The following is a 15,948-nucleotide window of genomic DNA, read 5'->3' as shown; positions in this document are numbered from 1 at the left end:
ACGGCCGGTTGTGATACAGCCTGGAATCGAACCGGGGGGTCTGTAGTGACGCCTCAAGCACTGAGATGCAGTGACTGCTGCGCCAATGTTTCTCCTCACTAGTTGAACAATAGGTCCATGTTGATGTGCATTGTTTCAAAAACGAGGAGAGAGAGAATAGAGAGAGAGAGTACAGATAATTGAAGGCAGAAGAGGAAGCCTGACAAAGAGAGCAGAATTAAGTGATTTACAAGCCGGAGGACACACAACTAAATGTGAACACACGTTGCTACTTATTACAGAGAGGAATGTAAACAGTGATAATTAAATTAGCCTATTGGCTGACAGGGCCAGAGGAATTCTCAACAGTTAAACAGTTGCTCTCAGCCTATAAAAGTAAGTTCAACTCAATATAATCCATTCCAATTACTCAGATTATTTTTCTCTTTCTATTTTCATTTTTGATATTTTAAGCATACAGTCATGAGTTTTGTAGTAGCCAATCTTAAGCGAAAAAATGAGTTTTCATTAAAGAGATCACACTGTCATTGATTGTTATTCAAAAGAGGATAATATTTGCATCGTATGTTATTAGCATAGTGCTAGTGATTTAGGCTCCTTCAGTAGTCAGTATAGAACAGGGAGCAGCTGTTACTGCTGTTGAGTGGGAGTCAGTGCTAGGAGTATATACATCGTGGCCCTCACGGCACCCACACAGTGACGGCCTGTATTGTACATCTGCATTAGAGGGTCAACCAGAGTGCAGGAAGAGTCACGGCACAGAGAGAGGAGAGGGGAGCTGGTCCAGCTACATCTGTTGATCTGGCCCTGGCCCGCAGTGCCAGGGTGGGTGAGGGACGAGTGTGTGTGTGTGTGTGTGTGTGTGTGTGACTGCCAACTTACCATCTAGGTCTAATCATCCTCCTACGCTCTCTAACACCACAGCACCGTCACAGGGGGGAGATGAACTATTCTCCTGAATTATGAAATAGACGACGTAGCTCAATGTCACACTAACGGTGGACTGACTCACACATGCACGCACGCGCACCCTCCTACGCACACACTGTGTGAGCAAGGAATGATGTCATCTTTGGCCATACTTTTGCCTGCCCGCTTGGATATTTTGGAGCAGCCAAATATGCCTGCTATGCACAACTTGCTCTAGACATAGGCCCTAGATCAGATAAAGCACATCATGGCTGGGATCACCTTTTAACTGCTGACTGATCGTCAAGCCCTGTTAAGACCAATAAGACAACCACAGAAATCCACTGGGCCTTTCAGTGCTGTCAGTTACACAGCGACAGGTTCCTTAACTCCAGACAAGAAACAATGAATCCTTGGTAATTCAGTTAGAAGTGCAACAGCATGGATGAATGATGGATGGGTGAGAGAGAGACGTGGGGAGAGGAGAGTGAAAGTAGAAGAGAGTGAAAGGAGAAGGAGAGGAGAGGGAGAGATAGCGAGAGAGAAAAAAGACAGAGCGAGGGAAAGAGGTAGAATGTTTTTAAAAGCCTTATCAGATCGAGGATGCACACACAGTAATTGCGTTCCACTTGATTTGCTCAGAGGGACCTGATGATAGCCACATATACACCAACCCGTGGACTAGCTAGCTGCCCGCTGAGTTAAAGAGGGAATAAAAACCTTCCTTTAGGCTAATCTCTGTTATCAGTCTCTGCCAAGCAGGCTGGAGAGACTGGGTCTTTCTCTCTCGTGTGATCTCCATCTTCCTCAACAGGTCTAGCAGAGAGCGATGATGAGGTGGCGAAGCCACCAGAAATGGAAAGTTGTGGGATCCATCACATTCACAGAACGGCTCTTTCCAACAGACAAGGACTGATGACCCCGGCTACCGCTCATCAAACATGGAGATGAAATATGCATGATAGCGTGACTGAACAGGCCTATCACATCAGATCAGCTATCTGGAGGGAATGGGAGGGAAGATGGACAAGATTCATAACCTAAACAGGAAGGAAGAGGGGTCAAATGTTACCACAACAGCTGGAGTCCGTGCCTCAGGGAGCCTCAGGGGCCAAGAAATGTCCCTCTCTCTCCCATAGTATAGTCACGATACAGGAAGTACAGGCTCCCTAGGCCTCTCTCTGGAGACTGTCACTGGCTATTGGAGCAGCATAGACACCAGGATGTGCATATTAATATCATATTAACATAGTTATAGTTAGCATGTAGGCCTAAGGGAAGAGCCCTAGGAACCTGTATTTCCTGTGTCGTGACTGGGACCATACGTGTTAAAATAAGAGATATAACGAGGATCGGAACCAGAAGGAAGAGCTCCACTCTCTCTCCTTGCAAGTTATGGGCAAGTCTAATGGCCAAATGTCCCCTCCCCTTTGGAAATTCATCTGTGAAATCGTGATTTGCCCAAAGCACCGGAAGTAATGCTGCTCGTTACCTCACGCACCCCGTTGTATCATGACAGATCTACGGTACCTTTTATGTTTACGTAGTCTGTCCACAAGAGATTGAGAGAGCAACTAATGCAAGTGCATGTAAAAAGGTCTGCCTACCCCCTCTGTCCTAAATTGCCGTTTCAGACTCCACTTTCCTCAGATTGGATTTCCAGTGAAGTCTCTGGCTCCAGATTATGGTCTGCATGCTGGGAGCTTTAGAAGGACCTTTAGGCAGTGTGACAACTTTCATGTCTGCCGCTAGAGCACATACTTTTAGTCTTATTGGATGTATAACACATCTTATTTCCCCAGTGAGAGGAGAGAGAGAGAACGGGCGAGCGAGCGAGAGAGAGAGAACACTGCAACAGTCTGGTTTACCCCAAGGCTCTCAATCAGTAATGAGGAGAGAGTCTGGGCCTGATATTCAGAAACAATGTTTTTGTGCACTCACTGTCTGGTGGGGGAAAGTGTTTACAGGAAGCAGACACAAAGAGCAGAGAAAGTAGCCTCATTCAAAGAAAACCAATCTTTATTCTATGAAAAGAAGAACATGGAGACTTAAATGCCTTAATGTTGCTGGACCCCAGGAAGAGTAGCTGCTGCAATGGGGATCCATAATAAATACAAATACAAACAGCAAAGCAGACAAAACAACTCAAAGCCTGCCCAGAAAGAGCAAGGGAGCAAAAAAAGAGAACTGAATTAAAGATCCTACCCTTCTTAGAAACCAGTGGGAAAAGACATAGTGACCGGTCAACAACAGCAAGCGCTCTTACATAAACCAATCCTTTCCAATAATTCTTTTTTTGTTTTGTTTACATGATCAACCTTTCGGCACCACTGCTCAGTTCAGTTGTGGTCCCGACTCATGTTCAGCCTGACAACAGCTTGTGCCATATCCCTCCCTGCTAGCTGGTAAAAATAGCACTGTAACATGCTTCTGTTGGGAAAGAGCTGCTTGGAATGCAGGTTTGAGTGGAGAGAGTGGATCGAGTAAGAGGAGAGAGAGGGAAATGGAGAGGGGGAGAGAGAGACAGGTCTAGAACGTTCTAGAGGGAATAGTCACGCCACAGTTAGACTCAGAGGCAGGCTCTGCCTCACCTTATCCTGCTGCCTCTGTTGACAGTGAGGCATGGTGGCACGCAAACAGAAACATAACTAAGTATTTAGTTATAGCCTCAAACAGTAGGTCAAAATGTAATCTTGATGTCTGTCCGATTTGACAGTTGTATTGTTCCATCACACTGTTAGTGTCTTGAGCACAGTAGTCTATTAGAGCCACCAGGTAACATACCTACAGAACAATGTCCCCAGTTTTAATTTTCACAGCAAGCATCCCATCTGCTCAACACTGGATGACCAGTTCCATGAGGCATTCCGACATTCCGGTAAAGGTCACATTAGACTCATGACTCATCATGATTGAATGGATAGTTTATGAGGTCAGGCGCAGGTCACAACGTAGACCTATTCTAATCTATGACAAGCCTGCTGCAAAGTGTTTTTCTTCGTCCATAGTCACAAAACAACAACCATCTAAAAAGACGTGTATGCTGTCAGTTGCTGCATCTGAAAAGTGAATTTGCCATCCCTGCGGTTCAAACTACAGAAGACCATTGAGACAGTAATCGAAAGGTTGCTGGTTCGAATCCCAGAGCAGACCAGGTGAAACATCTTTCAAGGTGCCCTTGAGCAAGGCACTTAACCCTAATTGCTTCTGTAAGTCTCTCTGATTAAGAGAGTCTGCTAAATTACTAAAAATATCAAACGTAAGGGTAGTCCTACTATTCCACTTGTTGTGGTCGTGGGCAATGGCTGCTAAATCTCTTAAGAACTTTGAGCAAAAGGGCTTTTAAGTGGCGAGAAAAGTAATTATGATGAGTGCTATTAGCGCTCCCACTCTGGTGAGTGTTAGCCTAAACTTGAATTGGCGGCTGCTATGAGGGGTAGTAGCTAGGAAGATTCTGCTTTTCAGATCCTTTAAGCTCATTCAAAATGAGACAGCAGTAGAATCTAACATCCCATCTTCACAGCAGTTAGCCTAAAACAAGCTCCAAAGGGAAAAGCCATTATGAAATTTCACATGAATCCGTGCAATTGGCCATCATAGCTGGAAGCTGTGGATGCCTCGGCTGGACAGAGGTTGTTTTCGTGATGACCAGGACCTGCCTGACGTTTCCTGGAGGAAGAGGAATCTCTCATTTGACTGTACACAGCGGTCAGTTTGGAGTCAAAGTCGCTGTACTCTAGTATTCATCAAATGAACCTGAGCCCGAGAACGTGAACTGAAAGAACTGGAGCTCGAAGCATTGCTGTTGCCAGTATACTGGGTAGCAGAGACTGTGGCCGTCGAACTCTGACAGGCATGTTCAGGCTCTCATTGATCTCTCCCATGATTGAAATCTGCATGTTTCAAACCCTGATTTACGTGAGATGACGAAATTGATGTTGGGGAATTCGTCTTGGCCCAATTTCTGAAAAACTCTAGTCACTCTTCCAGGTACGAACTAAGATGTTGAGATTTGAAGTGATTGTGGTGGAAATCTGCCATCCACTGCACATCCTGAGACTGTGGTGATTGCAACCACCTCCAAAATTGTGTTAAAATCTGTCACTCTGAGCCAAGGTGCTTTCAAAACAGAGACAGTGAGAAACTGTGAAATCTATATTCCAGAGGAAAAGTGGGACAAAGCAGGTAAAAAGACATACTCATGAAATATTCAAATATCTCACAGTGGTGGAGTCGGAGGAGCTATTACTATTCGCCTAGAGACAGAACAGAAGCAGATGCAGCATGGGAAAATCATCCATTTCACAAACATACCAGTGGAGACGAGGCAGACGAAACAGATGGAGAATTTTCAAATGACTTCTTATCAAAACACAACAACTGACATTTCCACCACCACATGAAAGGAGAGGAAACAGTGCAAGCTAGCAACAAGGTTCCCAGAGACACAGTAAACTACCCATGAGTCATCTTCTAGTGAATTTTTTTATGAAGGAATAATGCTTCTGAGTCAGCACATCTTAATGAGATCAATTACCAAACGAGCGGCCCCATGCCAACTGCCAACCCTTCAATTTTATGAGACAACCCGCTGTCTTTTGGGTAACTGTCAGATTTTGTTAGACAGGACATTTCAACAAGGGCTGTTTCTCCTTCTCTCCCTTCACCTTTCTCCCATCTCCCTCCCTCCCTCACTTTGCCCCATTTAGCATCAACAGCCAGAGTCACAAGTGACAAAAGTGTTCTGTGACAATGACTATGATTTGGTGACACCAGGCTCTGCTTCACTGATAGAATTGCTCTTCGACCTCGCTCGCAGTGAGCGGAGTGTATAATCCCTACTCTGACAGAACCACTCTGACATGCACACTCAACGCAACAGAAACATTTCTCTGTATTATACTGTGCTCCTGTTGCAGTTCACTTTACCACGGTAGAGTAACCTCACTGTCATCCAGCCTGTTGTGAGGCCTGCTCTAGTCTAGGTTAACACAAAGAAGCGTCCAAACTGGAAACTGCATGGGGTGTGTATCTATTCTCTGCATACGGCTTACTTAGTTGATGTATGACGTCAGTCACACACACTAGTCTACGTTGTTAGGTTACAAAACATCCTGTTTCACTTTGACTCTGATTCACTGGAGAGGTAATGTTGTATATCCTCCTTTTCTCTTGGAATCTGCTCCCCTTGAAAAAGGAACAACCATTTCTGCATTGGTAATTGAGGAGTCTTGTATGTTAAGAGGATCCCTCTCCTGTTCTGTTTTTTCTCTCTGGATGAGTCTCTGTCTTGGCAAACCTGAACATGCAACGCTGTGGCCCTGTGGGACGCGGGAATGACATCTTTATGTAGCCGGCGCATGAAGCATAAGTACCATGATGTCACAGAGTTAGGTAATGACTAATGACTACCAATCTCAGAGCTCTGGGGTGGTGGAACATTGTCTTTGTCTTCATTCAGACTTAACAGGGCAGACCAAAGATACAGATGCAAACGCGTACACACACATACTGCAGTTAGGCTATCTTATTTAAGCTACACTGGTGCCTTCACAAACCAATAAAATGTCCTCCCTTTGACAGCCTTTTGGTCTGCCTACGCACTACAGCCCAAGGATTTCCTGGCTGGCTTTGACCAGAAGCCAAGTAAATCCAACCTCTGCCTTTTTGTTATCCGTCTACAAGCAGAAACCCCCCGATAGGACCCTTTCACACGAAACATCATAAGAAACAGCAACAGTGGTGAGGATTTCTTTCCCCCAACAAAATGTTCTCTTCCAGCAAGCAGCTCTCAAGATCACAAGCATCCCAAGGCTTTAGGCCGATGTTTCAAAGCTCGCAATCCGACAAACCCAGTCGTATTCACGTACACCAACACATGCACTAAGTCTATGCTTGCCCGCTTCAACTCCAAGTTGTAGAATGCTCAAATAGCACCTTCTCTCTTGAGAGGCGAGATGCCAACTCTAGCCCTGACACTGAAAATATCCCTGGCTACTGGAACTGGGTTAAAAACTCACCCGGTAAACAATCCTTATAACGAATTAGCAACACGGCTCCTCGCCAACTAGTTTCATGTTTTACAGCTACCCTAAAAGTTAGCGCACTACCAAGTTCCCACAGACTGCATCAAAGATGGGTTCAAGATCAAATAAAAATGTGTTCTGAAAGATACTAGAGGAAAGAGTTCAATTTCCTGAAGGAAGTGCTAGAGGATATTGTTGTATGGCAGCCCCCGCAGTGACTCTTCTTATTAACACTATGCAAAAGGTATTATCGTCTTCTCAAGAATTCAGCCTTCTCTGTGTTGATCTCACCAACCCCCATTGTCACACCTGTGAGAAGCAGAAGTTCTATTGTGATTACATCATGTAGGTCTGATATCTGATTGGAGGTTAACGTTACAGTAATGCCATTGGTCAACAACTCAGATTTTGATTCCAAACAACTGTTATAAAAGGTCTTAGATTCATTGTCTCATTCTCTTTTTTGTTCCTGAACAGCTGTGGTGAGACTCACTCTCTCTCTGATCATGCCTAGAATAACGCCTTGTAATGCTTGTTAATGCTTTGTAACTTCAGCTTTATGTATTCTTCATTTTTACAAAAAAATGAAATACACTTAATTAGAATTCCATTCTCATGACCATTCCTTGATCTTAGACAGCTAAAACGCATAATACTTGATTGCACATGGTTTACATATCAAATATTACCCCACTACATTCTCCAAGGTGAAGGACAAGCAGAAAGAGAGGAAGGAAATACAATATCAAGACCAGGTGAAGTGACATAAGGTCCGGTAACTAGTGTTACACTGCAAGCCACGTCACTGAACCCCTTTGAAGTGGAGAGAAGTGGGGCCACACAGAAGTATCTAACTACTGCCAGGGGCACTAGCAGTTCCGCATCCAAAACGGCTAGACATATGCTCCCAACGTGAGAGGGTCCGGGAAGTGCGTCAGCCCTCACTACCAAACAGAGCGGATCATTGTGCGTCCCCTGCCCATGCCTCCTCCTCATGTTCAGAAGTTAGAGCATGCTATTGGGATAATTTCTCATGTGACGAAATACATTTACATTTTAGTCATTTAGCAGACGCTCTTATCCAGAGCGACTTACAGATAGTGAGTGCATACTTTTTTTTTTTTTCCTCCTCATACTGGCCCCCCGTGGGAAACGAACCCACAACCCTGGCGTTGCAAGCGCCATGCTCTACCAACTGAGCTACACGGGGCCTGTTACACGGGGCCTGTTATCATTAAAGCCTGTTACAAGAAAATCTTTTATTATTCTCATCATTATTGGGCCCGTCGGTGACTTGCCGTCAGTGCTGGTGAGCACAAAGATCTCGGCCTGGGACTGCTTCTTGCCTCCCACCGTCTTGGGGAACCAGTGCAGGTCGATGGGGAAGAGGTCCTCTAAACCATGTTTGAGCACACTAGGGAAATCAAATGCCCTGTGCATAATCTAGATTACCATAGTGTTAGTTCTGGGTCATACTGACCAGGCTGTGGCTCAGCCCAAGGTTTTCTTGGATTCACTGGCAGCATCCCAAATGGCACCCTATTCCCTATATAGTGCAGACTGAGTTTAATTTATGTGCTAGATAACATTTACCTCATGTAAAAGGAAAGTCAAAGTTTCCTCCAATACTTTAAAGTACCATTACTCTCACTCATCCTTGTTCCTGGCATCGATGATTCACTGCACAGCGATGAAATATTAAAAGGCTCCTTTTTCCACGTCGACCTCTAATATATATTTTTTACTTATTCCAGACCTCCATCAACATCACTCTTCTTCTCGTTCTGCTTCATCCAACTGTTAGGGAAATAAAGCAGAGGAGAGGGATGCCTTGGCATGGATAATGGCCTGCCTGATTCTGCTGTGAGCTGGCTTGGATTGGTCATGGACTTTGCACTACACAAAATGTGCAAGCCAGTTGAGTGTAATTGCTTTGCTACACCTACAGTACCAGTCAAAAGCTTGGACACACCTACTCAATCCAGGGTTTTTCTTAATTTTTACTATTTTCTACATTGTAGAATAATAGTGAAGACATCCTCTGTAGCTCAGCTGGTAGAGCACGGCGCTTGTAACGCCAAGGTAGTGGGTTCGATCCCCGGGACCACCCATACACAAAAAATGTATGCACGCACGACTGTAAGTCGCTTTGGATAAAAGCGTCTGCTAAATGGCATATTATTATTATTATTATTATTATTATTACATCAAAACTATGAAATGAATAATAGTGAAGACATCAAAACTATGAAATAACACATGACATCATGTAGTAACCAAAAAAAGTGTTAAACAAATCAAAATATATTTTATATTTGAGATTCTTCAAATAGCCACCCTTTGCCTTGATGACAGCTTTTCACACTCTTGGTATTCTCTCAACCAGCTTCATGCGGTAGTCACCTGGAATGCATTTCAATTAATGCGTTTGAGCCAATCAGTTGTGTTGTGACAAGGTAGGGGTGGTATACAGAAGATAGCCTTATTTGGTAAAAGACCAAGTCCATATTATGGCAAGAACAGCTCAAATAAGCAAAGAGAAACGACAGCCCATCATTACTTTAAGACATGAAGGTCAGTCAATCCGGAAAATGTCAAGAACTTTGAAAGTTTCTTCAAGTGCAGTCGCAAAAACCATCAAGCGCTATGATGAAACTGGCTCTCATGAGGACCGCCGCAGGAAAGGAAGACCCAGAGTCAGATGAACTCGTTGATATACTTTTTATGTCTCTGTGTCCTGTATGAAGGAAGTTAGAGGTAGTTTCGCAAGCCATTTCTAACTAGCATTAGCACAATGACTGAAAGTCTATGGGTATTTTCCAGTCATTGCGCTAATGCTAGTTAGCAATTGTGCTAGTGCTAGTTAGCAACTTCCCCATTGCCAAAATCCCAGAGTATCCATTTAAGAGCCATATCATTATTTATGTTTAAAAATACTATGATTGACCAAGTTTAACCATAATCATTTCACGATTCTTGTAGCCTATATTCATAGGTCTGGTTGCCAATGCATGTCATTCAACAACTAGTCAGTCTACATCCAATGACTCATTCGCTCTATTTGTGGTTTAGACTGCTATTTTGATTTGCTTTTAATAGCAGTGTGAGAACTGAAGCAGAACTGTTGGAATGCATTTGAGAGTAAAATTATGTTACCAGCCTATGTGGTACATAACTAATGAATGACTTATTGGATTTCAATTATCCATTACAGCAGACAGATGAAAATATTATGTCTGTGAAGGATATTACTATTCTCGAAGTTTGACCTGCGCAGGTAGAGGAAATAATAAGCAGTGAGAAGAACTGAAAGAGAGTGAATTTCTGGTATCTCTAGCACAGGTGCAGAAGCTTCCTTGGCTGCGTTTACACAGTCCTATTCTGATCTTTTTTTCCCCTTAGCCTTTTGACTAATCAGATCAGCTCCACTTAGTGGGAAAATATCAGAACTGGGCTGCCTGTGTAAACACAGCCATAGTGGTGCAAAGTAAGTCTCCTATTCAGAGCTGTGTTTGTCACTCCTTTGTGGTGACATGTTTAGGTCAGTGGCGGTCGGTGCCGTTTAAGATGAGGACAAAAATAACAATTCATGAGCATGGACTTATTTGTATTACAGCATGTTGGATGACTATCATTCATATTCCATTCCCCTAGTTCAATGTAACATCGATAGGTTTAGGCTACTATATCATACTCACATTTTCAAAATTGCTATAACCTAGCCTATGAATGAAAGTTTACAACGTAGGTGCACACAGTTCGAGAAAGATTTGAGGTGACAGACAGTGACGACACATGGACAGACAGTGACCCATTCAATACCGCCTTGCACACTCTTGCCTGCATCTAGCTGATCTAGGGTGTGATTATTAGTCCAACAGTTGCAAACGAGAGTTTCTATTGGACAAATTCAGGTATGTTTATCCCCGTTTTGTTCCGTTTAAGAAACGTTTTTCAACTGAATAGGCAGAATGAATACACCCCTGATCAGACTTTCATAGCGGCCACGTTGTATTCCTTCTCGCATTTATGGGCTCTCCTCCTCTCACTTTTCCCTTCGCTTGTAGACTTCAATCCACAACACATCAGCTGTGTGACCACGCAAAAAAAACTTTCCAAGCCAAACCATATCATAACCTCTACACACAGCCTACATCGTTGTCACCATTAGCTAAAGTAACGTCATAGTCAACATAGCTAATAGAACTAACACGTTAGCAAACACACTACAATCATGCAGTAACGTTACAGTGTACAGTCAGTAAGCAGTTCAGTAAACAGTTTAGCAATACATTTGTAAAATCAAAAGCTTACCTTGCCTTGGAAGAGTTCCAGTGTTGTGTTGGATAGTCATAGCCAGCTAGCTAACATAGCATCCCTCTGTTTGAGTAGGCTAAACTAGCTAGCTAGCTGCATTTGCTAGCTAAGTAAATCAAAGAAAATGCTGAAATATATCTATCTCGCTTCTCCTTGATTTTTGAAGAAATTCATTTGTTCAAAACTGTTTAACTATTGTCTTTCTCTCACTTTGAATCAACTACTCACCACATGTCATGCACTGCAGTGCTAGCTAGCTGTAGCGTATGCTTTCATTGTCTGATCCTTTTATTGGGTGGACAACATGTCGGTTCATGCTGCAAGAGTTCTGATAGGTTGGAGGACGTCCTCTGTAAGTTGTCATAATTACTGTGTAAGTCTATGGAAGGGGGTGAGAACCATGAACCGCCTAGGTTTTGTATAGAAGTCAATGTACCCTGAGGAGGACGGAAGCTAGCTGTCCTCCGGCTACAGCATGGTGCTATCCTACAGTGTGCTGTTGAGGCTACTGTAGACGTTCATTGCAAAACAATGTGTTTTAATCAATTATTTGGTGACGTGAATATATTTAGTATAGTTTTATCTAAAAACGATAACTTTTTTAATGTTTTACTATTTTTATGAAATTCACTGGAGGAGGATGGTCCTCCCCTTCCTCCTCTGAGGAGCCTCCGGTGGTTTAGGTGTGGCCAAAGAAAATCTAGGCCTAAGATCTGAAGGTGTTAATCGCACGAAAAGGTTAGAGTCCCATCTTTACTACACCTATTGGGCTTGCTAGCCTACACCCTCTGACATAGAGAGAATAATGGTTGCATCTTCTTCATCACCAGTTTCAGGTTTTGTTACAGTTGAGCAAAAACAGGTACACCACACCTTATCATGGCCATCAAAAAACTATCAGCTCAGAATGACAGAAAAACAGAAACGCATAGGCAGAATGTATTCTAATTGTATATATTGGGTGTATAGCTCAACAATTACTGGGCATGAATGAGCACGTTTTATAGAGAAAAAAACATGAACGCTTATTGCAAATAGGCCTACATGTTGCTCACCAAGACTGTCTAACTACAGTATATAAACAAACGTACCACGAATGAAACAATCGAAGCAGAGTGATTATTTAAGAGATATCATGTTAAAGTTTGAAACATAACTAATACAATGGTGCAAAAAATATTAGCAAAAGCGCAAACACACATTTCTGTCGTAGACTACGAAGCGGCAATGGGCTATTGTAATGTTCGTTACTGCCATGGACAAAGCCACGGAGGAGATAGAAAACCGCATGGACAAACACAAACACATCAATAGTATTCTACTATCCCGGCGCCGATTCCACGAGCCTTATTCTGACTGTTGTATTTTATGATCTTCAAAATAACAATTTGAATCCGTTCGTAATGGTGTCATTAACTAAAATCCACAAACACCAGCCATCACCAACTGCACCTCCCGTTAAACAAGCAACCATAACTTTGCACTCAGTTCGTCAGCGCTTCGTTGTGTTCTTACCTTGGTGGTTTCTCCAGTTCAATCGGATTTTCAGGTCAGGAATTTGCTAAAGTAGTCTTCGATATTCACCTTCGAGGTCTAAAAGTTGACGTTGAAAAACCAATATGCTTGTTTATCTTTTTTTTTCTCTCAGGCCCTTCAACTCGCTGGGTTGCTCGTCTCCTCCTCTACCTCCAGCTCAACCAACTGCCTTGAAATGTGACGTCACGCCTACCAAAAGGAGTGGGTAGGGAGCACAGAGCACAAACACAATTATTGTACATACATTACATCACATTTGCATTGTCTTGTAATAATGTCTATTCCTCTCAGCAGAGCAATTCATTACTGTTTGTGACTGATTATCACACTTCACACAAATGATTATCATCACATGAATAATTACTATATTCCTCCAGATGTGAGGGAGTAACGATACATAATGCCATCCTCATGTAACCGGCATTGTACTGCATGGTTGTATCTCTGCGTTGTGTGTGATTGATTGGGACTTCAGAGATCAGGCTGTTTTAATGAATCAGAATACTTTCTGCATCCAAAAGAAAAGACAAAACATTTGTAGAGCACAAATATGTTCTGCCCATTGTCGCCTCTTTCTCTTATAGTGCATCAAAATGATTTTTTGAATACAAAAATGAGTACAACTTCTCCTTATAATGTATCAACACATAACATACATTTTACATAGGTAAAACCACATACCTGCATCCAAAAGAAAATACAAAACATTTGTAGAGCACAAATATGTTCTGCCCATTGTCGCCTCTTTCTACAACAGACGCACAATACAAAGGACTGGAATCAGTCGAGGAGCTAGCCATCGTTCACACATACAATACCGTAGCTAGCTAGTAACCACATGTTGAATTCAGAATGTTAATATCATCCTAAAAAGTACAATTACAATTGCATCTTAACAATACCATCCACTCATGAGTAAACTCTAAATATACAACATTATTCATGAACAAAACACTGTGTGTACGACTTTGTGCTTGAAGGAATCTAACTTTTCTAACGACGACAGAAAAAGCGTGCCTACCTCTCAGTGCATCAAAATGATTTGAGCACGAGCACGCAGGGCAAAACGTTAAGTACACACTCTCCTATTCCCAGGATGCAGGCATGCATAATAACAAATCAACATGCTATATTAATATATGAACATGGTGAAATTCACAGAGTACTTTAACAACTGTTACACACACACCACACAAACATCCCCACATCATGGATGCTACTGCTCAGTGCTCTAACTCTCTGTGAGGTTCCACTCATGGCGTGTTTGTCAATGCCTGCCTGCCGCTGCTGTGGCCCCCCTGATGGGAGATGCAGTTAGAGGTATTGACTTGTGCTCAGCTTCCTCCCTCGCCACAGCATCAGCCACAGCGCTGACTGGATATTGGATAAATAGACAGGCAGGGCCTTCAATATCATGTGAAGGACACCATCATGTTCTCTCCCAGGATTTGTCCCAAATGGCTCTCTATTCCCTACATAGTGCACTACTTTTGACCAGAGCCTATAGGGCTAAAGAGTTTCCACCATATTTCTCACACCAGCTCATTCCTTTTAAATTGAAATAATCTCAGAAATCCCAAGGATAGTATCTGTGGATAGAATGGAGAGAAGTCTATCCACCATTCCCAACAGCACTCTATTCCCTACATAGTGTACAGTAGGCCTGTATTTTTTCCTTGAACATCTGCCCCCCCTGCTGTTCAAACAGAAAAACTACAAGAAGTTAAAAATAATTATATATTATAGATATATAAAAATAAAAAAAACTGTATTCACTTCATCCTGATTTAATCTTGAGGAATCAACAAAAATGCATGACATCTTTATAAAAAGGGAGTGAAAGACTTAAAATAATACAATATTTATTTAAATACATTGTGCAAATAGTAGTAGTTAGGGTCCTTTACGTGACTCTGCAAAATCAATGCCAGGAATCTGTGAATGAATGCTGATAATTCTCCATCACAGACCTCACCAGTGATGCATATCGTTCATAATGTGTCTTTGTGTTGTATGAGAGCACAAACAAATGCAGCAGGGTCCACTTTTACTGATGGGAGATTAGAAAATGAAGGGGGTGTGTCATCGCTGTCAGGAGGACTGAGTCAATTCCAATCTGCTCTCTGTAGTTGGTGCTTCGATTATCTCCCCAGACATAAATTCCTCCTGGTGAATAGAGAAATAATATTAGTCGCCATGAACACAATAGTTATAATATCAAAGAAAGAGCAAACATCTTTTAAATGACAAGTAGCTAGTAGGGTGGGGCCCATCAATACACTAGTCTCGCGATGCCTCCTAAATCTCGTTTAGTCTCGTTGACTCAATCAGAACGTGAAAAGCCGAGGCTATCAAAACGTAGCACCAACCTTGTCGTAGATTACTTTAACAATGAGCGAGCAGCTCGGACACGTCGCTACTTCTTCACCATTTTCCAAATCCTCCTGCAAGTAGAGATATTAAACACAACAACCATCACAGGCTAGTTGGCACAACGTGACTCGCAGGGGATCTTCTCACGCTGTACTTACTTTGGTTATGGCAAATCTGTCGCCACATGGGCAGGGAAAATAGTATGTCTCTTCATCCTCGTCATATTCAAAGTCCTCGATCTCAACTTCGTCGTGATACACCGACATTATAAGAGTAAAATAATTTCATTCGTACCCAGCTAGCTAACTAGTTGGAGACATTCCTCTGTTTCTCGAAAGTGTGACGTGCCATCTCTGCGCAGTCGCATATCATCGCGTCATTAAAAGTAATGCCAAACATGACCGCCAGGGGTTACCATAGAGTTCTCAATCCTCAACTGAGGAATTTATTATTGGCATGGGCATTTACACCTTAGCAAGTACAGATGGTTATGCTCTTGTTACGTCAATGTTCCCAATTGGGACTGAATGAGAATAGAGTGGTCTGCATCTGCCATGATTAAGTGAGTGTGATCCACTAAAGTACATCCTGATAAAATTCACAAAATAAATGGATGGGAATTGATGAAGAAGGGTGTTTTCTCTGCAGCAGCTCCTGTGTGCAATAATTCAGTGGTTAAATGCTATCAATGTGAATGTTACCTAGTTGACTAACAAAGTTCATGGGTTAAGTCAATAACAGATTAACAAGCACCTGCCTGCACAGGGAGAGATGAAAAATACATTGT

General features: G+C 42.6%; 2 protein-coding genes across 2 annotated transcripts in view; both read right to left on the bottom strand.

The window, feature by feature from the left end:
* Positions 1 to 12,910, bottom strand: part of LOC311117848 (cytoplasmic protein NCK2-like) — a gene marked incomplete at its 3' end in the record, with an annotated part of 32,013 nt that extends 19,103 nt beyond the window's left edge. Inside the window, exon 1 of the mRNA XM_084192756.1 lies at positions 12,768 to 12,910. The remainder of the gene's footprint in view (positions 1 to 12,767) is intronic.
* Positions 12,911 to 14,633: 1,723 nt separating this feature from the next.
* Positions 14,634 to 15,506, bottom strand: LOC311117849 (diphthamide biosynthesis protein 3-like). The gene is made up of 3 exons (XM_084192757.1): positions 15,320 to 15,506; positions 15,158 to 15,232; positions 14,634 to 14,954 (listed from the first exon to the last, which is right to left on the bottom strand). The coding sequence occupies exons 1-3, from the start codon at positions 15,425 to 15,427 to the stop codon at positions 14,880 to 14,882; spliced, it is 258 nt and encodes an 85-aa protein (XP_084048883.1). The 5' UTR covers positions 15,428 to 15,506; the 3' UTR covers positions 14,634 to 14,879.
* Between the last annotated feature and the right edge of the window lie 442 nt (positions 15,507 to 15,948).

Source organism: Coregonus lavaretus, assembly GCF_964263955.1.
Source record: "Coregonus lavaretus genome assembly, contig: HAP1_SCAFFOLD_2923, whole genome shotgun sequence".
Taxonomy (NCBI): domain Eukaryota; kingdom Metazoa; phylum Chordata; class Actinopteri; order Salmoniformes; family Salmonidae; genus Coregonus; species Coregonus lavaretus.
This window is presented reverse-complemented; position numbering and strand designations above follow the sequence as displayed.

Coding starts and splice junctions, on each gene's coding strand:
- LOC311117849 (XM_084192757.1), bottom strand. CDS start 15,427: ATGTCGGTGTATCACGACGAAGTTGAGATCGAGGACTTTGAATATGAC. Junction 15,233..15,319: donor ACAGATTTGCCATAACCAAA/GTAAGTACAGCG, acceptor CTCTACTTGCAG/GAGGATTTGGAAAATGGTGA. Junction 14,955..15,157: donor TTAAAGTAATCTACGACAAG/GTTGGTGCTACG, acceptor TCTATTCACCAG/GAGGAATTTATGTCTGGGGA.